At 41.3% G+C, this 26358-nt stretch overlaps 1 protein-coding gene across 1 annotated transcript; it reads right to left on the bottom strand.

Annotated features, from left to right (window-relative positions):
- Positions 1-372: 372 nt before the first annotated feature.
- Positions 373-24513, bottom strand: ZBTB10 (zinc finger and BTB domain containing 10; the record flags this gene model as incomplete). Its single annotated transcript, XM_082280760.1, has 5 exons — positions 373-2459; positions 4948-5123; positions 7092-7265; positions 16472-17369; positions 23587-24513. The coding sequence occupies 5 exons, from the start codon at positions 24511-24513 to the stop codon at positions 2154-2156; spliced, it is 2481 nt and encodes an 826-aa protein (XP_082136886.1). The 3' UTR covers positions 373-2153.
- Positions 24514-26358: the final 1845 nt, after the last annotated feature.

Below are 26358 nucleotides of genomic sequence, written 5' to 3'. Positions count from 1 at the left end.
AAGCAGATTTAGGTGAATTTCAGATATATATATATATATTTATATATATAGACAGATCTACCAATTGTAAACTATGGTTTTAAAAGGGATAAATGGGATGGAAAAATCTTTATGCTATACTTACATATTCACAAAGCAGAACATTACTTTAACGTTTAAAATACTTTTTCATTCATATCTTTGCCCAACTAATTTCTACTTTGGACCCCACCAGAATTACACATTACTCATTTCAGTCTAGAACAATGAGAATAAAATGTATTCTTCAGTGTAAAAAAAGGCATCCCGCCCTCCCCACCCTCCCCAAAAAAACTATTCATGTCAGGTTTACAATGATGTGGAAACTACCAATGAAACAAGTGGATGATTAAAAAAAAGCATTTTAATTCCCATATAACTGTAGTTCAAACTTATCATCTCAGTTTCAATCAGCAAAAACAATGTCTTAACATTATGTTACTGTTCTATGGACAACAGTAAAGCTTGTCTCTTTAAATACATACCAACTTTGATCAGATGGAGCACCAGTAAGATTCTGTCCATCAAAGCATAATTCAAAGTTATCCACACAACTACCATAATTTAGTTACCTGATATAAAATAGGAAAAAATATACTCATTTTAAAATTAAACAAAGTTGAAAAATATGGTGACCCTCAATTGTTTTTTATACAGTACTGTCACACTGGCCTAGCTATGTGTCATGACAAATGCTCTGCATATTTACTCACTGTGACATAACAGTACATCAGACTTACTGTTCCAATGATTGCCTGAATTCACTTGCCTTAGGCTAAACAACACAGAGGAGTTTAAGGTGAAGGTGTAATGCCCTCCCCTCCCTATGAAAGGGGCCTGAAATCATTGGTACAATATTACAAGCTTAGGAAAAAAAAGATCCAGGTGGCTACGAAAATTCAAGTTTCAATGCCTCCTAGAAAATCTGAAACAAAGAGCATAGGAGCATATCCTCCTGAAAAGTAGACAACTCAAAGAGCATTATTTTGCTTTGGATTTTTTGTTTTTCTTTAAAAAAATTCCAGCAAATGAGCAAGTTAAATGTAATTTGTTTACATTAAATACTAACAATAACCCATGAAGTACAAAAGAATAAAAAAAAGTTTGTGTTCAATGATGAACGATGGGCACAATAGCCTAGTGTCCAATTCATATCACATAAACAAGCCAAAAAATGGACAAGTAAGAAATTATAGACCAAAAAGTTGTTTTAATATGACACTTTCTCCATTCCTTGTATTTTTATTCTGTGGGACTGAGGTATACACCAGGGAAACCAAAAAATTTTGAGAGAAGGGGGGCCTTAGAAGAGGGAAGAAACATTATTACATCAGATATCTTTTAGAATGACTGTCTCTTTTGATTAAGTGGCACAAGAGTTACCCATGCTCTGATCAGTCTATTATTTTCATTACTGGTCATTTCTTCTGCATTATCATTTTGAAACTGATGAATCAACAACAACCTTCTTTAAAAACAGACACTAAATTAATGCCATTAACAACTTCTCCAGTGCTTATCACCCATAGCACCTGCCAGCACAGAGCCAAAAGTTTTCAACCCAAATTTCAATATGGTGTTGGCAATATCTGTGACAAATATTTAAATGATTGGCTTTCACCTATCAGATTACGGGAGAGGTAAGGTTTGTATGGCAAAGACATGCTTGTGGAAAACAAGAGCCACTAGCCCAAATTAGCTTCACTGACTCACTGACAAAAGTACGAGTGGATTTGGGAAAGCTGTCTTTGTATTTCCATACAAAGTTGCAATTTTCTTCATTCATGTTAACAGATACATGAATGTGTAACATAATTACAGTTACTACTATGTCTGAATAGGACCCAAGTAGCTATAGCCTATAAATAATAAAAAATACATTTTTCTTTTGATAACTGACTGTAGATGTGAGGACTCTGTATAATTCAACCAAATGGTTGTATGCTGTACAGTCCTGTGCAAATATAATAAAAAAATTAATAATCCTTTTTTTGCTATAAGGCTTTGACCCTACATTTTCACAGCAACATAACTACCATCCAGCCTGTACCATATTTCGCAAGCCTTCAGTCCAAAAATTCAAACAGTCAATCCATACAGTGTCCATTTGCAGCACCCTGAAGTCATATGCTCTGTCAGTCATCTAAAGGCATACAAACTTCCCCGGCTTCATCCCATCGAGACTGGTCATTCTGTTCTTCTACATCATCACCAAGCTCCTCATCACCTTCTCCCACTTCATTTTCTTCGTATTCTTCATCCCTAGGGAAATCTGTGTCCTGCACCTGGTCTGCTCCCTCTTGCCCTCCAGGTTGAGATTTATCTGCACAGTCTACACAAACTCCATAACGTCGTGATCCATGTCTTATTCCAACGCTGGCTGCTAGCATGAAAATCTTCTTGCACACCATACACTTATACTTTTTATCCTTTTTATGCACCTGTGGAAGAGAAATTTTACCAGCTGAATATAGGCATATCAGGTAACATTTGCATATAGTACTAGAAAACTATTAATAATAACAGTAACAATTATTAATATAAAAATTCCTACTTGTAACTTTCCCAAAAGATACCCAGCTCTGTTTAGAATAAGGAAGGACTACTGGAGATCTACATATGTACTCCTCAACAGTCATGAGCTACTGCCCACAACCAAACGACCTCCTTGGAGCTCAGCAGGTCACCTGCTCTGTACGCAGGTGAGTGTTCAGTTCTCGACTCCTCAGGGTACAGAACAAGACTCAGAAGCAATGAGAGCAGCGTAAACCCTTACATTGCACACAAGATAACAACTTGTTTAGAAAATTGCTTTTACAATTTTACATCCTAGAAATACTAAGAACAAGCAAGAGTTATTAAATTCAAGAATTCAAAAAGAAAAATTCTTCTTCCACAATTTCTCCTTCCCAACAAAATCAAAATCAACATCAACTTTCCAGGTTCCTTTGGTAAAATTTTTGTCCTGTATTTGAATCTGTGTGTAAAATTAGAAGGCTGTTGTTGACTAACCATGAATTTTGATTCTGAATTTTTAAGTATGTTGTTTGTACAAGTAACTGAATTCAGCAAACATGTATATTAGTTATTATTATCTAGGAAAAAATTAAGTTGGAGACCTCCTTCCATCTAGTGTTCCCACAACAGATTACAATTATGTGCTTAAATATCTCATCTGAAGTCCCATTGAAAAAGTTGCAATTTTAGATAAAAGAGAAATTACCACCCAGATGAGGGGAAATAGAAATTAGGTCAAGATACAAATAGTTATTTCAGCTCTGCTGTATAATCTGTACAGCTGATACATGTGTTTTCCTCAGCCTCTAGACTAGCTGTGATAATACTTCACACAAGGCAGAATGTTTGAGATTTGTTGAACTGAAAGTGGAAGGGAGGGGAAGAAAAAAAAAAAAAACAGAAAAAAAGAAGTGTTCTGACTTCAGGGAAAGGACACTTAAGTGAAAACATAGAACTGCACTGTGCTCACTCTACAACTATTTTCACACTGTCTGACTTCATCTCCTTTTGTGGAGGAAAAAAAACTTTCAGCTACAAGTCCAGGTCAGATACTGCAGGACAGAAAACTAAAGTCCCACTCTACTCTTCCGGGCAGACCAACTAACTCCCACTGCTGCTGTTTTCTCTAGTGAGCCACAAGGAACATGGCCATCAATGAGGCAGTAACGCCCCAATTCTCTCAGCCTTTCTCCACATGAGAAATGATCCATCCCTCCAGTCCTTTTCAAAGCACTCCTCTGGAGTAGCTCCAACAGTTCCACGTCCTTCCTGTTTTGGGGACCCCAGAGCTGGATACAGTGCTCCAGGTGGGGGAGGTCTCATGAGGGGCAGAATGCCCTTCCTCACCCTGCTGGCCATGCTGCTTTTGATGCAGTCCAGGATACATTTGGCTTTCTAGGATGAGAGAGCACATTGGCAGCTCATGTCCAGCCTCTCACCCACCAGCACCCCCAGTTCTTCCCGGCAGAGCTGCTCTCGACATGTTCATCCAGCAGCCTGTAGAGATACTGAGGGTTGCCCCAACCCAGCAGCAGCACCTTGGAGAAGTGGAATTTACCCCACTCCATGTACTAACCTTTCCTATCTACAAAACTTGTCTTGCAAAATGAGGGGGTTTTTAAAATCACAGCTTGGAGAAGTGTTATTACTTTCTCACCACCATATGATCTTGCTTTTATTACTGCCCTAAAACACACCTTGGAATTTATACAGTATATATTACAATGAAGTCTTATTTTCCTTACAGACTAGATACAAAGTACCTACAAAATATCCAAGACAGAGAATACTTTCTCTGGATCCTCAGCAAAACAAGTATTCAAGTCAAATTCTGAGTGATGCAACTTGCACAGGACAGGGTTAGGTGAACTGCTGGTTATGATACCGGTAGAATGCAAGTCAGACAGATGTTTACTTTCTGCATCAGATATTTTTCATTCTTTCCTAATCTTAAAGCAGATACTATACTATAGTTTTGTCTAGTTGTGAAATAAACATTTCAGAACTACCCCAAGACATTGTGCAATTGCTGAATTAACAGGGTGTCCTCACAGAAAATGGTGATGCAGCATTATAGACCAAGATGTGCTGTTTTACTGCAGTAAAGCTAAGCCAAAACTGCTTTTCATTGTCTACAGAATACTTACATACACTGCATCCCTTTATCACATCACTTTCAAAATAATCTTGAAATGACTGTCTTCATTGACACTGCATTTTCCATTAAGGAAACAAGAGGTACAGTTATCACAAAGAGATGTTTATCTTCATCCATTTCAGATTAAGATGGGACAATTTGCATTATGTCAAATCAGAGAACAGTTTCTTCCAACTACCAAAATACCTGAAAAACCCTATAAAACCCCACTCATACATGTGCATACATATACATGAACACTTGAGATTACCTACCAAGGAATGTCTCTTTACATGCTCTCTTCGTGTAAACAGCTTCCCACAGATGTCACAACTGAAAGATCTCACGCCTGTGTGAATGAGCAAGTGTCTCTTTAGTGTTCTTCTGTATTTGGCTACATAATTACAGTGTGGACACTTCAACTTGTTCATGATTAAAGCAGAGGAATCACCTGCAAGATAAGAAGCCATCAGGAGAACAGATGATGAAATACACACAAAAAATATTTCAGTATGTTCTGCCTGGTTCACAAAAATAAACAGGTGCTGAAACAATAAAGCAAAACAGATGACTTTTCATCAGCCAAATCAGGACAATGCCTGCCTGCAGAAATCACAAATGCTGTAAGTTCTCCATGTACAGTCCTACTAGAAAAATACCTACTTGTAACCAAGGCATTTTTACCACCATTTTTACCAGAAGTCTTATTTCATAAACTGGAGTAAGTTAACTACAATTTACCAATGTTCCATTTTCCTAGAGGTCAGTTATACCAGAAAACACTTTCTTCTGGATTAGAAACCCTAACTCTGCAGCATTTAAACAGTCACAATCTTCTCTCCCAATATTCTATTTAGAATTACATGCAGGAACTTTCTGCCAAGGTCTGACTTGATAAATCAATAAAAAGAAAAGTATAACTAAGTGAGAACAAATATTGATAAAAGGAGTAGAACACTAAGAGGTAGCAAAATTCTGAAACTCTCAAAAAGGAAGTTACTGGTTCAGACTTTACCTATTTTCTACTTTGATCTAATAGTAAAAAAATAAAAAGAGCAGAAAAACCTTCTGGAAGTACCAATTTCTCACTTCTTCCTTATGATGGAGGAGAATTCTTTACATAGTTTGCTCAAAGGATATATGTAAAACAGGTTTCATACAGCTGCCTACTACTGTGTGAAAAAGAACAACACAAGGATACTGTGATGTGGAAAAGTCCACACAGGACTACAAGGACAGTTTTGATAAGAGCACATTGACTCAGCTTATTACAGGTGAGAATTTATGATCATCATCATCATAACCATCTAGAAGCATCCAAAAAGCACTGGCTAAGGCTGTGTGATTATGTGCAAGAGTTTCTAATGTTCAGGCTGGCAGGAAGAAAACATAAGTAACTGTGAGATGCGTGCACATGTCTGTAGGCCTGTATCTAGAGCTGCCTCCTTTGAGCTTCAAAAGCCATCATAAGATGGAAGTTACATTTTGCTAACATTCACAAGTTTACATTGGTATATTAAAGCACTCATGTGAGCTACATGTCAACATAATGTCACAAAATGGCTTACATGGAATAAAGTAAGTCCTACACAGGCAGACATCAGGGCTCTAAGATACATAATTTAATGATTTAAGAAAAGGCAGACCAAAGACCCAGGTTCTAATTTCTTAACTGCCAGCAAATTTCACCTCCTGATAACCAAATTTCTTCTACTGTAAACCCCAAAATACTTAAAACAAACCATAAGCCACATCCCACTAACAGCTCAAAGTTAAAGAAAAGAGGTAAGCATTACTATTACCCAGTTCTTGATACCTTCTTTTTACTGAAGACTTTATGTATTTAAGGAACTAGCAACAATTGTTTTAGATACGGTGGTGTTTTCAGTATGTTTTCAGACAGAAAAATAATTACAGATAATTGCTTGCTTGAACTGACAGAAGAAGGCTTAATTATAGCTGCAGTGAACTAAAAACATTTATTGCAATGAAATTTTTATTTTTAGTAGCAAGACATGTGCTGAGATTTCCTGTTAAAATTATATTTAATTCTGTATCTTCACCATCAAAGTGTTAAATTTCAAGGGCCATTTATCTGCATTTACCTTAGTAAAGGGGCGGGGGGGGGGGATGCTATCAGGTCACTAAAGACCTCAGGTATCTTCACACTCAATCACAAAACAAGAACTGATATAAATCACATTCTGTTTTTACTCTTCCATACATTTGAATTCCTTTTCCTCCCTCCAAGGAAGTATGATCCACAAAGGGAAATGATATGGAAGAAGATTAAATGTTTACATAAATAACCTCATAACCCTCTAAACAAATGAATCAAATATTATAACCAGTGATACAAAAGATAGAGAACCCCTATCAGAGGAAAAAACTGAACCTACTCTCCACCAGATACACTTACCATTTTCCCAAGCTTCTTTTGGCCAAGATTCTGGCAGCAGTCCATACTTAAAATCACTTGAAGTACCCGGTAGCAGTCCATACTTGAAGTCACTTGAAGTACCCGGCAGCAATCCGTACTTGAAGTCATTTGAAGTACCCGGCAGCAATCCGTACTTGAAGTCACTTGAAGTAGCTATTAAAAACACAGTCTTACTTTAGCTTCCTGAGTTCTAATCAGTCTAATCTAATCTGTTTAGCAAAATATATATCCTTTTCAAACTGTGACAAAAATTTTTCTGACCTTAAAACAGCAATTATAGTATTTTTTCACATAGTATTCAATACTAAAACTAAGAAATAACTGCATTCCTAATTTCAATGAAATGAGGCCTTTGAACTACTCTCCACAGCACCATTTCTTCTCCCCATCCTGAGAAAAATTCAAAGCCCTTTTCATACTACAGGGACTTTGATGGTAAGGATAGGTATTCCCTTACTATCATCAGGAGGGGGGGCTGAAAGGTTTTCCACTGGATTCTCTTTACAACTGCTTCATGCAATGACTTCACCCAGACTGTCACAGGCACCTTTATTTATATAAAGTATCCTACTGTGTCTATCCTACTATATTTAGCTATGTCTAAATCCTTTTCTGAATAATCATCTCTATTACTCTATAACCACATCAATTCAAAAGACCACAATTACTCGGAATATAAGAGCTTAAAAGACTAGTTCGCATATTTACATTTGCTCTTAAGACAAGATCTTCTGCAGTTCATGCTGTCTTTGCACCCTTTTTTCCTCTTTAAAAAAATAAAACTATTCAGAAGTGAACAATGCCTCAAAAAGACCTTTGTATACTTTATAACAAGTAAGAATTGCTTCAGTGAACATGGAATCACTATTACAGAGCACAGAGAAGAGAACTATAAATAGTACACAATAAAGCTGCACTAAGAATTTGACAAAATCGTATTTGTTGGGCAAAAACTTCTTCTGGCAAGTGCAAATCAATGTTCCCCCCAATCCCCAAGACAGGAGTTTGTTGGAAAACATGAACTCATAAATCCATTACTTTCCTCACAGGCAAACAGCTGTTAAATAAACAAACTGCAGTGGTAACTGGCAGATTTCCTTCTATTTTTCTAGATGGTAGTCGGGTCCTCACACTGGATTCCCAATGTCACCACTGTGAAAAGTCTTGAGGAGATGCATTCTTGCTTTCAAGCCTGAAACTATACATTTTAATAGTCCAAAGACTTATTTTTATCCCTACACTGTTCATTCTAAGGATTTTTTTGGGAAAGGAAATTCTCTTAGGCTAAACCGGCATTTCATGCAGCTTGTGGCAAGCTGCATATTTAAACACTTCCAACTTGCAGTTTTACTGGAAAAAAGTACAGATTACAAATTCTCACAGCATGAGACACAGTAGTTTCATTTACTGCTCAGGCAGCATTACTATTGGCAGCAGTGATTTGGTCTGCAACGTAAGACAACAGTTCAAAAGGATATCACTTAGCAAGTAGGAAGCTTATAATTCTATCCTATCCATTAGACAATGGCAAACAACAAGCAAAGCAGGATCATTACTGCCAAACTAGGCATTCCATCAGAGCTTTTAAAAAGCAAAGCTTGAGTGAATGAATAGAAATAGCAGTATTTTAGCACATCTAACTACCTATTTTGGTACAAAAAGAAAGAAGAGGGAAGGGAATAAATCTCCCTCTCCTTTAAGAAACAAAGCAGTGAGGAAAATTTTTTAAATTACTGACTCTAATAGCTGTTATGTCCAAAAGAGGCAAGAACTCCTTATACTAATTTGGAGTGATGGACTCCAGCAATGGCATCTCAACAGCTCAAGGAACAGAACACAGATACCCTATAGACATGCCAACTACACATTCCTTTGAGGTGAGGAGGAAGACTTCCTTCTGTAATACACAAGAAAGGATTAGTGAGGAAGCAGTGTTGTACAGTCTGGGTAAGAGCAAAGATGACTTGATCTTAAGGCTAAAAGCCTCCAAATTAAAGCAGACTTCAGGATCTAGCAGAGGAAAAAAATAAAACTACTACAATGTTTAAAGTATTAGATCCTGTCTTTATAGATTTTTGTCCCTGCACTAGAACTGTAGCTGAATGTAGTTGAACAGCTAAAGGTCAGTCAGTAATAAAATATTTTAATCACTTTCCCCCCTTATAGGATGAATATCTGGAAGATCAGTAGACCAAGTCTTTAATGCACACAGATGTAACGCTATGCTGTGTACAGGCAAAATTGTACAGGTTCCTTCAGAATAAGCATACACTAAAGATTGACCATAACTAAGAGTTGGAACAAACTGAACACATTTATAACACTGTCACTTTGACAGTTCTTCTGTATTTAAGAGAACACAAATTAAATTTCACTAGGAACCCTTATGCACACAGCTGGTATTTAAGTTTGAGAAAACTTAGGAGCTCAAACCCCTGCATAGTTCTAGATCTTAGCACAAGACTCAGCAGAGAGCCAAACAGATTTAAGAGCTGTCATCTAGTGTAGGTAATAGCTACTAAATCTTTCAACCTCCAATTGGAAGGGAAGACTCACTACAACATGAAAGAACATCAGCACAGATACCACAAGAGATAAGAGGTTGCTACGCGCACTTCACTCTCTGCATAGCACATGACTAAGCAGATAATAATTAAACCTAATGCTTATTCCTAGAATAATTCATTGACCTAGAAAACCTGCTTTCTAGATTAAGCACACATTTAATGTGTTCAAAACAAAACCATGAAAAAGGCATCTGTAGTGTCTTAATTGCTCATCCAAACAGGATAGACTTGAATTACACACTGTCTGGAAGCTGGAAGTGCAATACCTAGCCTCTACCACCTTCCCCAGCCAGACATAGAGCCTACAGTCAGGTAGGTTTCCAGAACACGTTACAGAGCCCTGGGGCTCAGAATACCTTCTCCCATTTCTCCTCTCACGCAGGCTACTGCCCCCTGAAACCTGCTTGCAAAACTAGACAATCATCATCTGACCTGTTCCAGTCAACTTAAAGCCAGATGACCTTGATAGGAGGCTGGAAGCAACTATGGATGCAGTCGTACTGGTAGACTGGGGGTGGATTGTAAACGGGGACAGGTAAGGCAGATCTTTGGGGGTGGGGGGGGGAGCTAATTAGAAGCAATAATATTCTGTGTCTCCAGACCAAGCCATCTGACCACAACTTTTCTCTGATCTAATGTTACCTTTTTACACTTTAGTTGATTTCTAATAGGCATAAGTTAATAACTCAAATGTCAATTATCCTCAAACATTTACCCATTCTTCCAGCCTGCCAATTATCCTCAAACATTTACCCATTCTTCCAGCCTGCATGGATAAAAGGCTATCAGTAATCTGATCTTTAATAGAAGTCAGCAACAAGCAAAGCCAAAATAATAAGAAATAAAACAGAATTCAAAGAAGCTTATTAACTATCAGCACTAAAATTCACACTATGTTGATTTGAGAAGAGATAAGGACAGTGTGAAATAAAATGAAGTGGTTGTGTAGGCTCTTATGCCACTAACAAAGCTTTCAAAACCATTTTATGTTCTACTGCATTTGTTCTCAGGAAAAAGGATAACCAGAAGCCAGATACAATGATTTTCAGTTTTGAAGACAAGAGGTAGGGGTACACCACCAGAAAGAGAAAACATGTCTAAACTAGAAACACCCCTAGCTTGACAGGTTTTGCTCTTTTTCTACAACTAGAAATATGCTGATTTGGGGGGCAGAAAAGGAGACATTACTGAGTAAGAGATGATACAGAAAATAATGAGAAGTTTACTGACAGAAGCCACTGAACAGGTCTTATAGAAGAGGACACAGACATATGGTGTGCTGAGGGAAAAGATACAAAACTTTCATTAGATACAGCTGTCTGTAGTGAACTTAACTTCTGTTTTCTTTACATATATTAGCACTGGAAATAGTGCCAAAATAAGAGAAAAAGAAATACTATTTTTTCACTACGTTTTCTGACATTGACTGCTCATCCAGATCAATTAAAAAAGACAGAAAGTAGACAGGACAAGCGATTAGGCCATAGCTTTCAAGGATTGTAAAGAAAGCAGTGGTAATCTACTGATACAATCTGGATTGCTATTAGAGAGCTGGATTTGCTGCTTATGTTAGGTAACATGACAGAGGAAACAGCACTGCGGAGACTGACACACTAAGACGGTGGGGAAAAGAAAGTATCTTCCACTCCCTTTGTTCCCAGAGTATTCTTCACATCTTTAACCTTGCTTCTTCTGAAAAGGCTTATTCTGGAAGCACATTACTGCTCAACTGCCTCTTGCAACAGAGGGCTTGGACATACTTAAGATATTTCGCCAACACAGTCTTACTCTTACTCTATTACTCCCAACTGCTCTCAATTTTTCATTCATGAAAAAGTGGTATCTTGCATTGACTATGGAGTCAGATCTAGCATCAACTAACCCTGACAGAAGACCACCAACTGATGCCAAATACATTATAGACTTGCTTTTCAACTTGATTACCATACCTTCCCTGAAAAATCCCTTCCCAAGAAAGTGAAAGCTATTTTGCTGATCTCATCCAACAACTACACCAGTTAAACACAAGAAAATAAGGAACTTTCCTCATGCAGACCATTTATTTGTGTGTTAATTGTTCTCATGAACCATTTTTATTTAGATGTTCATCATTGTCAGTATTTCACAAATGAAAAAAATCAGCACTTCAGATTGGTATTTTTCCAGTAAGTGAATGCATCGCACTGGAACTCAAAAGGATTTTCAGGCAGAGAAGATCTGTAGACACCACAAAACCTTCTTCCCCAACCCATTCACAAAAAAGAAAACAAAAAGCAAATTGACAACAGCAATACACAAAACATTGCCTAGAGTAGTAGGGAGAATGTGAGGATCTGCTTGTCTTTGGGATCCTCCCTTGGAGAGGTAGGAAGAGGCTAACCCTTAGATGTTGCAGTGTTATCAGAGGACTTCTAAAAACCTATGACATCTTCAATACCAGACTACATAGGGAATGGGGAAAATAAAGTGGTTAAAGGTCCACCAAGGAACTTAAATCTTTTAATCAGGGTATCAGCTTGAGGTCTAAACAAAATCTGACTGAGGGTTGTAGTACCATGGAAAAGCAGGAAAAATACACAATTCTTTTTTGTTTTGTTACACAGTCAAGTGGGGCTTATTCCTACAAGAAATATATATATGTGTGTCCTGATAAGTCCATCGACCTTGATTTCTTCAAATACAAAGATAACTGTCTTTATTGCAAAGTCCTAATTAAGTTGTGTTATGCTCCTCCCCTGTACCATGAAAGAAGCTGTGACCAGCACTACATTTTTTGTAAGCAAGTTTAGCTGCTGTTTGTATCCTTCTGAAAAGTAGTTGTTTCTACAGCAAGCTGAATTAAATTCCTTAAGAACCCCAACAAAATCAGTCAGGAACCCTCTTGTTTCACCAAGGGCTGTTTTAATCTTGCACTTCTTGTCCTTTTCCCCATCCCCACCACATGTACATGACAGCATTATCCAGCCTGAAAATCACAATAACAAATTATACACTTGTAGCTTCATAAAGCTATTGGGATATTGCATGCAAGTCTCTGCAAAAATCAACACGGTCAGTTCCAGAAAGCATAAGCAACACCTCACAGCTGTGTTCTGAAGTCTGAGGATAGGACATTTGTATAAAAAAAGAAAAAAAAAAAAAACAGGCCCAGATGAAAGACATCCAAGAAGTGATGAAAATTGACAAAACAACCCTGTGAACAGACATTAAGAATATGATGAATTATGTTCACTGAGCTTTTATGAACTTTTAAAACTCACTATAACACTGTGAAATGCTGACTGAAAGCATGGTTATTTTCACCATGGTAAATGGTTAATTGGTAGGATGCATGATGGCTGTAAATAGTAAAGACTTTTTAGCAGATTATCAGCTAGGGGGGAAATACTGTGATAGGTGGTAACATTCAGTGTTTTAGATAAACAGTTACTTTAATATAGCTAAAACTGGAGACGTCTTGAAAGCTTAAGTAAAATGTAAATAAATATAAATGTAAGACAGTACAAGAAATTTCAAAACCATCCTAACTTTATGGAGCTTTTTTAAAGCTCACCAAAGTGCTACTTTTACAGGGAAGGTGTTAAATATAAACTAACTGGCAACACAGGGTGAGAGGAAGATGAAGCAGCTGACATCCTTATGGATACATGTAGAAAGACTCACATTCAGCAAGGAGCAGTTTAACATATTTGCTTTACTGGAACAAGAGGGGTAGCAGATGCTTCAGAAAGCTCTTACTGTTTATTATCTAATACTTACCTAGCTGGTAACTGGACTGCTGCTTACTGCTGGTAACCAGCTGGAAAATTCATTTACTATAAAATTTGAAGAGTGGCTTCAGGGATAAATTTTTGTAGTGAGAAGAGTGTTCTGAAATAGGCTTCTCTTCCACATATCTACAGTATTTATTTCCCATCACAAAAGCATCAGACCAACCCAAACCTAAATCAAGGGCACAGAAACTCACTCTGCACGTAACTGACAGCTCATAACCACTGATGTTATCCCCATCAGAACATGACAAAGCACAACAGTAGAAGGTCGTTGTTTCCCTTTTAGCAACCAATGGGACAGCATGCTCCTTAGCTCTGAACATAAGAATCTACTATTCTTTATTTTTCTTCTTATAGAATTGTCTTATATCTATTCCAGATGACATTTTCTTATCCATTTTTACCTCTCAGTGCCTATTATTTTTGGTAGCTTTTCATCCCCATAAGAAATTTAATCCAAAACTAGAAAGTTACTGTATAACCTGCAGGTTACTCTACAACTCATTCTTGACATTCTTCCAACTCTCCACTCCTCCCTCTTCCACCCTTTCTTTGGCATAGAGGGAGCAGTTAAAAGAACAGTGTTTAACAGTCGAATCTATCCACAAAGCAAAGCAAAAGAGCCACAAGTACAAGAGAAAGAATACCAAAAGGTGAAGCACAGACTGTGGCTGAAAAGTAAGCTATACCAAGCCCTACTTCAGTTGCTCTTCTTGTTTCAAACAATATGCAGGCATGCAAGAACTTAGTAAAGGCATTATTACAAAAATACTAGATATGGCTTCCAAAAGACTTCTAACACTGGCAGAAAATGTACTTATGTACTTGGGAACATATATACTGCGCTCTGAAAATACCAAGGAGATTACTAGGTGACTAGTATTTTAGACTCAATAAAATAAACTTCAGTCTGCAGTCACAGAGCTTTCAATGGTTTTTGACAGACACCACAACACATATTCAGTATGCTCTGTCTCCAATATAGTTCTTTACATCAAGATGCTATATGGATGTATTTTGTAATCTAATTCTTTACCATAACAAGTTACTGGAAACATTGGTGCTTCTGTCAAAAAAAAAAAAAAAAAAAAAAAAAAGAACAAGGACTAAACATACTGCACTATCCATGTCCTCCATTATTTCTCCAAGAAATCTTCACAGCATATGTGCAAAATTCCACAGCATCCAAACAAGTATTTATATCTGTTGTTGGTGCCATCGTACAGTAGACACAGTCTCTGTATTTCCATCAGTAAAAGAGTATTGAATATTTACCCCATATAAATCATCAACAGAAATCATATGCTAAATTGTGTCAGAAATTTGGTATTTGTGCAGCTAATACACATTTCCTCAGCTCTTGCTCCAGACCTTCTATTGGGTCCTTTTTCACGGCACTGCAACTAGAGCAAGTAGTGTAGCCCAGCACAGGCAAAATTTTTGTGTGGGTGCTGAGGACTCAACATCCCCCACTATCCACATGCTTCACTTAGGCTAGATCTAACCTGGTGCTGTGGACCTGAGGCCTATTAGCAACTGGCATGTTCCTGAAACACAGTCTCTATTGTCAGTTCAGCCAGAAGGAATCCTGGGCAGTCTAACAAAGCTTAGCCAGTAAGAGAAGTACAGGAAATTCACTTCAGAAGCACACACTCCCAAGTAAAGCTAAAGCAGACCTACCCAGAGTTCAGAGATGAAGACCAGAGATAAGTAACGCCCCTGAAGCATTTGCAGAAGTGCTCCTCAGTACAGCTGCTCCTCCAGAGCTGCGCTGTTGTGCCACACTACTCACTAAGCACATGAAGGTCTCTTGTACTGGAGAAACACATCTCCAGTCCCAGCCTGCACAGCTCTGCACTGGCACATGTCACTGCGGTGCCCAGGCACCACTGGCACCGCACAGCACAGCCATGAGTCCCCACATGCTCCCTGTGGGACCACTGCTCGCCTGTGTCCCCAGCCCTGCAGGCAGGAGCAGAGCAAGGCCCCTGGAGGAGACAGGACATCCACAGTTCCTTGGTGTTTGAAGCAGGCATACATTTTAAACTGCTTTAGAAACAAGACACATCTAAAGAACGTTGCTCTGCTGTACCTCAAATCCACCCCTAATTTGGCTCCTAAATTGCAGTAAGTTTTCAAAACTATTAATTCATCAAAAAGTGAGGCAGGTAAATGACAGTACCTCAAATGCATACATCAGCTATTCATACAGCATAATAATAAAAAAATAAAAAACTGAACTTAATTACATTGCCCCAAATGACAATTACACTATGAACATTCTGCTGCTTATAATTCTTTGTGTGACTGTATTTGTTTAGCAAACAGATATTTAATCTTATTCTACCATTTACATTAACCATGTATCCTTAAGGAAAAAAAAATCCTATCAATTCTATCGCTCTCAGGATTTGTTTAAAGCATAGTTCAACAAAAATATATTCCCTTCTAGTATATGTCTAGTATTATGGCATCTCTTGCTAATGTTTCACAAACCTGTTGTAAGTGTTTCTATTATAGTAGCCAGGATTACTCTATTTTGTAGCTTCCCACATATCCCAACAATAAGAATCAGCAGAACGTTTCTGGGTGACTCAGGTGAAGATTACCAGAAAGATCTTTTGCTAGTGGAGGGAAGGAAATTACAAAGGCCCTTGCTGTCTGTACAATCAGCTAACACTAGCCACCAGTTATCAGTCCTTGATTTTGTGCCGAATAGTTGCCACAGATTAAGTACAAATGTAAGAATTGTAGTTTCTACCAGCTGCTGAGGATCCCCATTTCAAGTGTCAAATGCAAACAGCACATTACATACTGTATGGCACAGCCATTCTCTTCTCTAGCTGATGATCCGCTGCTGTGCCCCAAGGCAGAGAATCAGATTACCGATTTAGTAACCTGAACGGTGTGCTGACTTTACTAATCCAATCCAACATACCTTTACAAAAGTTACAAAGTCAGGTACTTCATTCAATACTTTAATTTTCAAATGACATAACTGTCATTAAGCAATATTTACCTGCTTCTTCTTTAATAAACGACAAATCTTCTTCTGGATATGGGACTGATGGCTGCAACACCGAGCAATCTTCAGAGTTCTCTTCTGTATTAGGTGGTATATTATAAATAAATCTCTTTGCAGTTTGGTTTTTCCTTCTTGCTTTTCCAGGTTCTTGAACTGATTGTCCCTGTGCACCCATGTCATTCCACACGAAAACTTTTCCCTCACCTTGAGATTCATTTTCAGCCATTTCGGGTGAGCTGTCCTGGACCCAACTGCAGTCATTCATTTGGTAGCTTTCCATTTGGCCCTCATCAATAGGGTAGGGATCATTCTCAGTTTTTATGCTACTTGCCAAGTTGGTAAGGTTTCGTGTTGCCCAGAAGCTGGCAACTTTTTGATCCCTTGGAGATAAACCATCCCTACTAACAGATCTTCTGTTGTAATCCACTACAACAGTCTCTGGAGCTTCCGATTTTATACTTATGTTTAAGGCATCTTTAATGAAGTTGCGGCAGGACTGGACAACCTCCGTCATCTGAAGGTAGCTGGCCACCGACATCACTTCAATGGCGTTTTGGCTCGTAAGCACGAGGTTACCAGAATATAAGAAGTCCAAGATGACAGAAAAACCTTGAACAGCAACAACATCTAAATAGGTAACAGTGGTTTGGTTACGGCTTTCTTTGTTTGTAAAGCAATACAGAGTCTTAAAGAAGCGGCTGCCTGCAACCAGGATGTTCTTGTGAGCTCTGAAGACCCTCCCACTCACCACAATATTAACATCACAAAGAATGCCTTTCTTCCTCTGCTCGTTGAGCTCTTGCAGGAGCTGATAGCAGTAAGAGTTCTCATTTGGCCTGCTGTTAAAATCACAGTATCCTTCATTATTCAGTTCTGATGGTAACTCTGCCTCCTGCAATTAAAAAAAACCCACAAACATAATTAGCTCTTAATGAATACTGTCCTTAGTTCTTCAGGACTGTAATAAGGATATGAAAATAAACGAAAGGAGACAATTTTAATCAAACTATTTTTTTGTTATTTATGTTCTTGGTTGCAAAGGCAGACAGGAATATATAATTAACAAGATATTTCTGAAAACTAAAAACCATGCTCTCATTCTGCACCTCCCACCCCCAAGTTTGTTTCAAAGAGAACTAGAAGATTTGCCTTCAGGGCAAAGGAAGGGAAATTTCAGCCAAAAGTAAGTAAATACACAGTTGAGTGTGAAGTGCTTGTTATTCCTAACCCACATACATTAAAGATTCAGGAGTCTCTCTTTCCAAAGATTTAACTAGATGATTCTTACATATCCAACCCCTTGTTCTTCTCCAGAAATCTCCACTTAAACAATTAAGCAGAATCCTGATATGTGATTCAGCATTTTCTTCATGCTGAGATACGAATACATAGATTAGGCCTGTATGTCCCAATCTGTCCTGAATGTTTTAAAGGAAACATATTTCTAAAGTAGATATAACAGCAAAGATATTTCTTATAGTTTGACAAATTAAGCGTTTATCCTTTGTTTTTTAACAAAGGTCTAGGATTAAACAGTGTATCACATGACAAGCAGGCAAAATACTGCAGATGACAAAAAACCCCTCGACATAAACTTCCATTACAATACCTAACTGAGACTTTCTTGAAATAAGCCTCACAAACTTTCCAGTAGCAACACTGGCACATACTTATCATGCACACACCACCTTTTTACAATGGGATCTCAAACATGGCTTCAGAATTTTGCTAAAACCTGATCTTTTCATACAATCCAACACCAAGAAGTAATTCATTATTAAAGATTAGTTCAGTCAGGGAGAGGTCAAGAGATCTGAACTGGATTTTAGAGCACATAGAAGACTTCTAACTCATGTTTAGACAATGATGATTCAGCAGCTAGGATAATGATGGCAGCAGCTAGGAGAAAGCAGAAAACACAGACTGGCGTATTTGAGACCATACTTATATGGGGTTGACATATGCTGCCATCAAGAGCAGCAACAAAGACAGTCTGTTTCATACTACATCTCCAAGATTCTCTCTTCTTCCCTAGCAAAACTGGATAGCTCCAAGCCAAATCATTATTTTCTTCTCTCATCATCTAAAACACCTCACTGATTCGGGAGCTGGAGGTGTTGTTAAAGCTCACCTGCCTCAACATTATACATCAACATCAGTATTAAAAAGGTAATGTTAGCACTGTCATGAGCCCATAATCTATGCTGGGACTAAAACACACATTGCAGGAAAGTACTACCCTTAATTTGAGACTACGGCAGAAACCAGCTACATAGATTAAAAAAGTCACTTTCCACCACACAGAAATTAGTGGATTAAATCACCTCACCTCAATTTAAAACCCCACTGGAATGACAACTGAAGCTGTATCTATATCTAAAATGGTATTTACATCTATAAGCAGCAAATAAGGCCCGGTATAACCAAAAGAGAAACTGTGCCATTTCAGTATCTCCTGCAGAGAAATTTCAGTTTGCTGTCACATTCAAGTTGCTTCTGAATCTCTACCCTTCTCAGAAAAACACTTCATTGAAGAGGAAGAAATAAAAGCAATTAGGCTTTTATGTGAAAACAAGCAATAGATCTTTGCCCAACCTCATCTTAATTTTTTCTGTGTACTTTCTGACACACCCCAAGTACTCCCTCAGATTAAGGTTGTGAAACAGTTTGCCCCAAATGTGGGACAGCTAAATCCGTCACTCTAAATTCTCAGCAGATTTGGGTTCTGGACTAGCTTCCTGTCACTTCAGCTACGGAGCACTGCATAGTTTCAAAACACCAATTACTGACACTGGATCAGATTAAGATGAAAATTATGGTACCCTAAAGTGTTGTCACACTTGTCAATCATCAGTGACTTGCACCTCACACAGTAAATGTTAGGTAGATGCTATGATAGCTGCCAATTTCATTCTTGAGAGCATATTAAACACTGCATAAAATTTAAAAAACAACCTGCAGCAGTTCTTTTCTTTTGACAAATGTCTGATTAAATAATAGAGACAGAGCACATTTTAACTGAGCAAGTATAAGTACCCAATCAAGCTGGGACCATAAATAAATTGATATTTACAGTGAGTGGCTTTTGGTTCCTGAGAACAGGACAAGCTCAAGGAAACTAACATTGTGCTCAGTTTCAAATAGTTAGACTTTTCTGAATACACAAAAAGATAAATTACTGTTTTATATGTATAATTCATTAATAAACCTTGCCCAAAAGCAAACAGGAGCAGAAACAGATGATCAAAAACTGCTACTAGACATTTAGTTTGTTAAGTTTTCTTTCTCCTACTGTTCCATCAGCATACTCTGTCCCTGGGAGGAAGAACAGTGAGAGCAGGAAGAATTAAAAGAAAACCCAAACCAATATAACCACAGATTCCATCTCAGCTGCATGTATATGAAAAGTAGTTATGCCACATTTTTTAATTCTCCACTACCACATCTTGCTCTACAGCAGTTCCCTGTGCCCCCAGATTAATTGGATCTTTTAACAAAGTAAGCTACCAGTAGCTTCTTAATCTGTGCAGCTACAGAGCAAAATGATCTCAAAATATGGTCCCATCAGCTGCACACGATGCTCCACTGTCATTGTACACACACAGCATTGCTCACAGACAACTCAGCAATTTTAAATTGTTTCATTCATTGCCTAATATCAAATTGAGTAGTTTGAGGTTTAGTAAAAACACTACAGGAAAATACAGTAAGTGATAGTCTTTACTCTGAGGCCTGACGTCCTCCTCAACTTCTTTGCTCTGCTAAGAGTAAGTCAAGAAGTTAACTTAGAACACTGTAATGTAACTCTTACATCTGAAGCATGACTTCCATTCATCACTGCTCACATAATGCAAACAATTCCAGTTCGCATGGAAAAAATAACACATCAAAGGCCTTCCTCCTTTTGGAGAGCTTCTGCTTTAAACCAACATGCCTGTTAGGCTGGAGAAAGCTTTTCTGGCAGTATTTCCAAAGCTTAGCTTTAAACTATGTCCAGAGAGAAAATGTTTTAAGATGATGGTTTGAGAGGAGGAACCCCCAGCAGCCAATAAATCTGCATCTTATGGATCCAAATTCATCAAAGAATTAAAATATTTTCCCATGATTTCCCAGTAAACATCCATTTCTTAAGATTCTTGCAACACAATAGTCTGTTTACTACAAAAAACAAAGGTAGTTTCAAGCTGATGATAGATTTCCTTAAGCTTTAATATGGAGAAAAATTATTTTAAAAACTAGAATAGAAAAATATTCAAGGCTTTGCTCTTAGAAAGAAGCATCGGCTGACAGCTCAATACCCTTGAATTACAGCAGCTGCAACCACTTGTGATGTATTTTGGCATTCCAAATTAAATGTATCCCAAAAATAAACCAAAATCATCACTCATTTCTTCACGAGTGTAATATCCAACAGACCTATAGAAATTTCCACTGCTTTACTGTCTTAACACCTACAATTTCCTTTCTGCGCTTGAGTGGTGGCACTATGCCATATGTTTATTAGCAGCTGCTAAACATGCCCCGCAGTTGAGGCTTGTCAAGTCCATAATACATGTGTGCTGTCTCCAACAAAAAGGCTGAAAGATCTCTCCCAAGTTTCATTAAATCTAAACGGCTTTGCTGCCTCATTATGTATGTTGGAAATACGGTCAGGGTACAAATTACCTACTGTTGTTCCAAGTATCTGGTATCACGGCATTAAGAAAAAAATAGAGCTATTGTTTTGGTATTAATTTAAACATATGTATCAAAAGAAATTCAAGTGCCATTAAGAGTATGAAAGGATACGGAAATTAAACATAGAAGGGAAAGAAAACAGAGATTCTTAATCAGGTTTTTGATAAAGCAGCTGTAACATGAAAGTACACCACAAAGAAAACTACACTGACTCCTGAAAAACTGCAAACTTGTGAGAAGTTTTTAACGGAAATCTAATTGCAGAGGGATGCACAAAGCAATGTTTTCCACCTGAAAAAAAACCAATCTCTGTACAGCTACCTTTGTCCCAACCTTATCTTTAATACAGTGCAGAAGAACCACTGACTCATCTATCCTACTGTTTCATTTATTATTACAGTTACTACAATTTTTTCTTAAACTATCAGTGGTATAAAAGCAGAGATTCATTTTTACAAATATTCCCATGACAATGAAAGGTCTTCAAATAAACACTTACATTAACTTGTAGGCTACTGTGATAACAAGCCAATATTCTGTCCTCCCGTCCACCCTCCCGGTATTTAACAGTTTTACAAAAGACTGAGGATAAGTGGACAGAAAGAAAACAAAAATAAACTGAGTAGGGAAAAATGCTTGGAATAGCTTTTTGTTTAAATACAGGTAAAACAGAGTGAGAAGCTTCCAAGTGTGGCAGGGATTAGCAGCATCCACCAACAGAGGAGGCTACACAGTGACAGAACATAACTTCTACAGAGTAATCATTCACAACTCAAAGTTAGAAACTAAGCAACAAGATGGTAAAGAATATGCTGCAATAGCATTATGCAAAAGTGGAACATTTTCAAAGATATGAAGAAGTAACAGAAACTAAGAATGAAAGTTTCTTAATTAGAAACAACTAATTGAAAGCAAATTTGGCTGAAACACTGCAGAGTGAATAGCAAACCCCAGAAGACTGGAGAAAACTAGTAAGACGACCTACTACCATGAAACATCTGTAACAGTAGCTGCTACAAAACTACACTCACTGAAAAGGTAGTATTAATCATCTTGAAGGTGAATGTTGCATTTGTAAATCCAAAACTAATATTTTGGATAACCAGTATTTGTGCACCATAAGGTTTCCCTTCCAGTCCTGTAATAGCTTCACATAAAACTTGCATACATTTTCCAAGTAGTTCTAAGAAAACTATCGTTCACCTAACGTTTTATCAGTCATCCTGTAATCCTGATATCCTGCTCGAACATTTGACTAGCAGCTCTTGTCCAAGGTACCCTGAGCTCCTTAGAGTGCTCAAGCAATAACCTCAATCCAACTATCGCATTGTATTTCAAACTCCAAATAAAGCTATCCAGCCAAGGTGGGTGTTTTAATTAAAACTGAATTCTAAATCCAGAAAAACTGAGTGACTGATCAATTAATTCCGGCTAACAGCCTAACAATTCAAGGACTAGCCTAACCTGAAGCAATACTAGCTAATACCCGCAAGTAAGTTGAACGCCAGCGAGGCGATCGAGCGAACTTCAGTAGCGCAGGCATCCCTAGCGGAAAAGGCTGCAGAAGGCTGTGGATTCAACACAAGTATTCTTTAGGGGCTTTCCATCCCCATATATTCTAGGGCAAGCCCTGCCTCATTCGTGAAAGCAGCCAAGAAACACAGTGATTTGAAGTTCAGCGGGGAACGTGAAGAGTTTCACTACTCCTATAGCGTTAGAGCGACGCTGGCATAGTAACACGGCTTTCAGGAAACCACATGTTTATCTCTAACACACACCAAGCGATTGCAGACTTCTTGCTCAGCAACTCAATCTAAAGTAACGCAATCGGGGAAAAAAAGATTTCAACGTGAAGAACTTGAGTACACAGAGTTATCCGATTAGTGAACCGGGGCCACACCGCTAAGCACGGCAGAGCAATTCCAATTTCACGCCTCCGAGTCCCCATTTCACAAGCGGTCGCCGGCCGGACACTGGCCTCCCTCCGCCTGTACCGCAGGAGGAAGTTGTAACGAGCGTATTTAAATCAGTGCTGTGACACTGGGATTCGTACGCAACTTTTTTCCCACATCGCCGGTTTATCTTCACGAGATAAACAGATGAACTAATGAAAGCGGTACCCGCCAGCGCCGGACGGATAACGGGAACGGAGTACAGCCCCGAAAAACAGCTCGTGCTGCGTTTGTGTGCCTGCCCGCATCCAGAGGGAGAGTCACCCCAAATCCCAGATGGGGCTCGTCTCCCGCTCCGGACACGGCAAGCGAGAGCACTGCGGCGTGCCCAGCCCGCCGAGCAACAACAACCACGAGCAGTCATTTAGAGAAGTTCACGCACGTGGGCACAGGAAAACCTCACCGATGCGAAAGGGGAGGCCGGGATTGCCCCTCCCTCCCCGCCGCCCCCTCCCCGTCCCGTGCCGTGCTGTGCCGTACCTGCTCGGCGCTGCCGGGCTCGTTGAGGCGATGCTCGGCGGAAAGGTGGTGCCTCAAGAGCAGGGTGCGCTTGTAGTTGCGGGTGCCCTTGCAGAGCTCGTCGTGCCCCCCGGGTAGGGGCGCGCCGGACATGATCAGCTCGGGGGGCGCGGCGGCGGCGGCGGCCGCGGTGCACCAGGCGCAGGACATGAGGCCGGTCTCCTGGCAGTAGTAGAGCCACGGGAACTCCTTGAGCCAGGAGCCCTGAAAGGAGATGTGCAGCTTCTGCAGCAGGGACTTGGGCCTGGCCAGCGGGAAATGCCGGATGCTCTCCCCCTCGCCGCTGCCCTCCGCCTCATCCCCGCCGTCGCCCCCCGACCGCCGGCTGCTGCTACAGCTGCCGCCCTCGGCGCCACTGCCGTCCCCCAGGCTGCCCCCTTCGCCGTCCTCCTCGTCGTCGCTGCTGTCACTCAGCGAGCCCCCGTCCTGGACCAGCTCCTTGCCCTCCAGCAGCCCCTCCGTCTCCAGTCCCTCCGCGCCCTCCAGCTCCATCTCTTCGTCCGCCCCCCGCCCATTGAAGTGCTTCCGCGGCCAGGCCGCGGCCTCGCAGCCATTGTTGGCGGCGGGGTGGGCGGCCAGGAGCCCCCCGCCGCCGCGGAAGGCCAGAGTCCGGCGGTTCCTCTCGGCGAACATGGGGCCGGCGGCGGCGGCGGGGGGCGACGCCGCGTCCTGAGGCAGCAGCAGCTCCTTCTCCTCGGCGGTGGTGGCCTCCAGCTCCTCGGCCTCCAGCCCCTCCAGCTCCGCCTCTTCGTCCGCCCCGCGCCCGTTCAGCGCCTCGGGGTCCTGCCGCTCCCAGGCCTCGGTCCCCGCCGCCGAGGCGGCCGCCGCGGGGGTGACGAGGCCGCCGCCGCGGAACGCGAGCGTCCGCCGGTTTATCTCCGCGAACATGGCGGGCGCGCCCCGCGCCCCCCGCCCGGCCGAGCGCTCCGTCCGCCGCGGGAACGGGGCGGGGGAAGGAGGCGCCCGGCTGCCGCGCGGGGGCGGCGGCCGAGAGAAGCGAAGTCCGGCCGCTCGCTCCCCGCTCCCCCGAGTCCGGCCTGGATCGCGGCGGGCGCGGGGCTGCCCACAATGGATCCCGCTCGATCGCTCGGCGGCGGCGGCGCTTCCGTCCCGACAGGCCCCGGATCGGGTCGGGTGGCAAATGAACAACGGGCTGCCCACAATGCACCGCGGCCGCCGCCCGCCGCCGCCGCAGGGGAGGAGAGGGGAGGGGGGGCGCGAGCGGGGGGCGGGCAGGAGGGACGGGGGGGCCGGCGGGGGGCGGGCGCGCGCTGCGGCCGCGCCGCGTCACGCGCCGCCCGCCCCGCCCCGCCCCGCCCAATGTGGGGCGGGGGGGGGGGGGCGACGGGGTCGACCCCCTCCGTCCCTCCTTTCCTTCCCCCACATCTGCCCGCGCCGAGGGGCCGCCGCCCGCCCGCTCCGCTGCCGGAAGCAGGGGGGGAAGGGGGTCACCGCGGGTCCCGAGGGGCAGCGGCCGAGCCTCCCCGGGGCCGGGGAGCGGCGGTACCGTTATAGGCGCGCGGGGCGGCGCGAGCGCTCCCCGCACGTGCCGGCGGGGCGGGTCCCTCTGCCGGGCGTAAGGCGCGAGGCGCGGCGCGCGCGGTAACGCCGCCGGGCGGGAACGGGAGCGGGAACGGGAACGGGAGCAGTCGGGAGCACCATGGGCAGGTGCTGTGGGGCGACCCCGCCGGGCTGCACAGAATCACAGAATAGGACGAGCTGGGAGGGACCACAGGGGGTCATCCGGTCCAACCTCCCTGCTCAAGCAGGGTCAGCCTAGAGCACATGGCTCAGGGTTGCTTCCAGACGGTTCTTGAGTAACAGGGAAACTCCACGATCTCTGTGGGCAACCTGTTCACTACACCGCCACTTGCTCACTTCTCCCCCACGCCCAGTGTGGGGGGAAACAGAAAAAGAAGAGCAAGGAAACTCATAGGTCAAGTTACAGAATTGCTTGGTATGTGAAAAACTGAGAGAGAGGGAAGCCAGAAAAAGTGCTCAGGCAGTCACTGTCCACTCTCCAGGGGTATGCCAGTTCTCAAGAAGATGCCCAGCCCGTTCCCAAGAAAAAGATGGTTAATTTCCCTAAACACTCCTCTGTGCTCTGCCCTGGAGCACAATGTTATGCAGCATGGAACACTGCTGTCCTTGGTTTAGTTGTGTCACCTCCCCCCCGTTTGGCACCCCCAGTCTTTTCTCTGGGGCAACAGAGTAAGAAACAGAAGAGGCCTCGGTGCTGTGCCGGCACTGTTCATCAGTCACAGCCCATCCACCCACTGTGAAGAACATTTAGTCAGGTCCAGTACTGCAGATAACAAAGTATCTTAAGAGAGGGACAGTGATGGAGTCTTCCAGCTGAAGAAGCGCAGTGTTGTCAGTGTCGTGTAATGCTCATACATATATTCAGTGGCAAAAAAATACACCCCTCTGTGTCTTGGCCTGGAAATAACGCGGGGGTCTGGGACAGCTGCCCTTAAGCTTTTGCAAAGACTTTGCAAGAATACTGTAAAAATTCTATAAACAGTAATTATTTCCTTCTTCCACAGAATTGCTTTGGAAAAGGAGATATTTGGTAGAAAATTAATTTATATTCTGGGAAAATTAAGAAAGTCTTTCTAAAATTCTGCAGGGAGGGGAGAGGAGAGTCAGTTGTGGAGAAACAGAGAAAGTATAGAAGACAGTATCAGATTTCCAGGAGAGGAGCAAAAGTGTTCTAAATCTAGGAAAGGGGAC

Source organism: Coloeus monedula (assembly GCF_965178545.1).
Source record: "Coloeus monedula genome assembly, chromosome: 1".
In the NCBI taxonomy this organism is placed as follows: Eukaryota; Metazoa; Chordata; class Aves; order Passeriformes; family Corvidae; genus Coloeus; species Coloeus monedula.
This window is presented reverse-complemented; position numbering and strand designations above follow the sequence as displayed.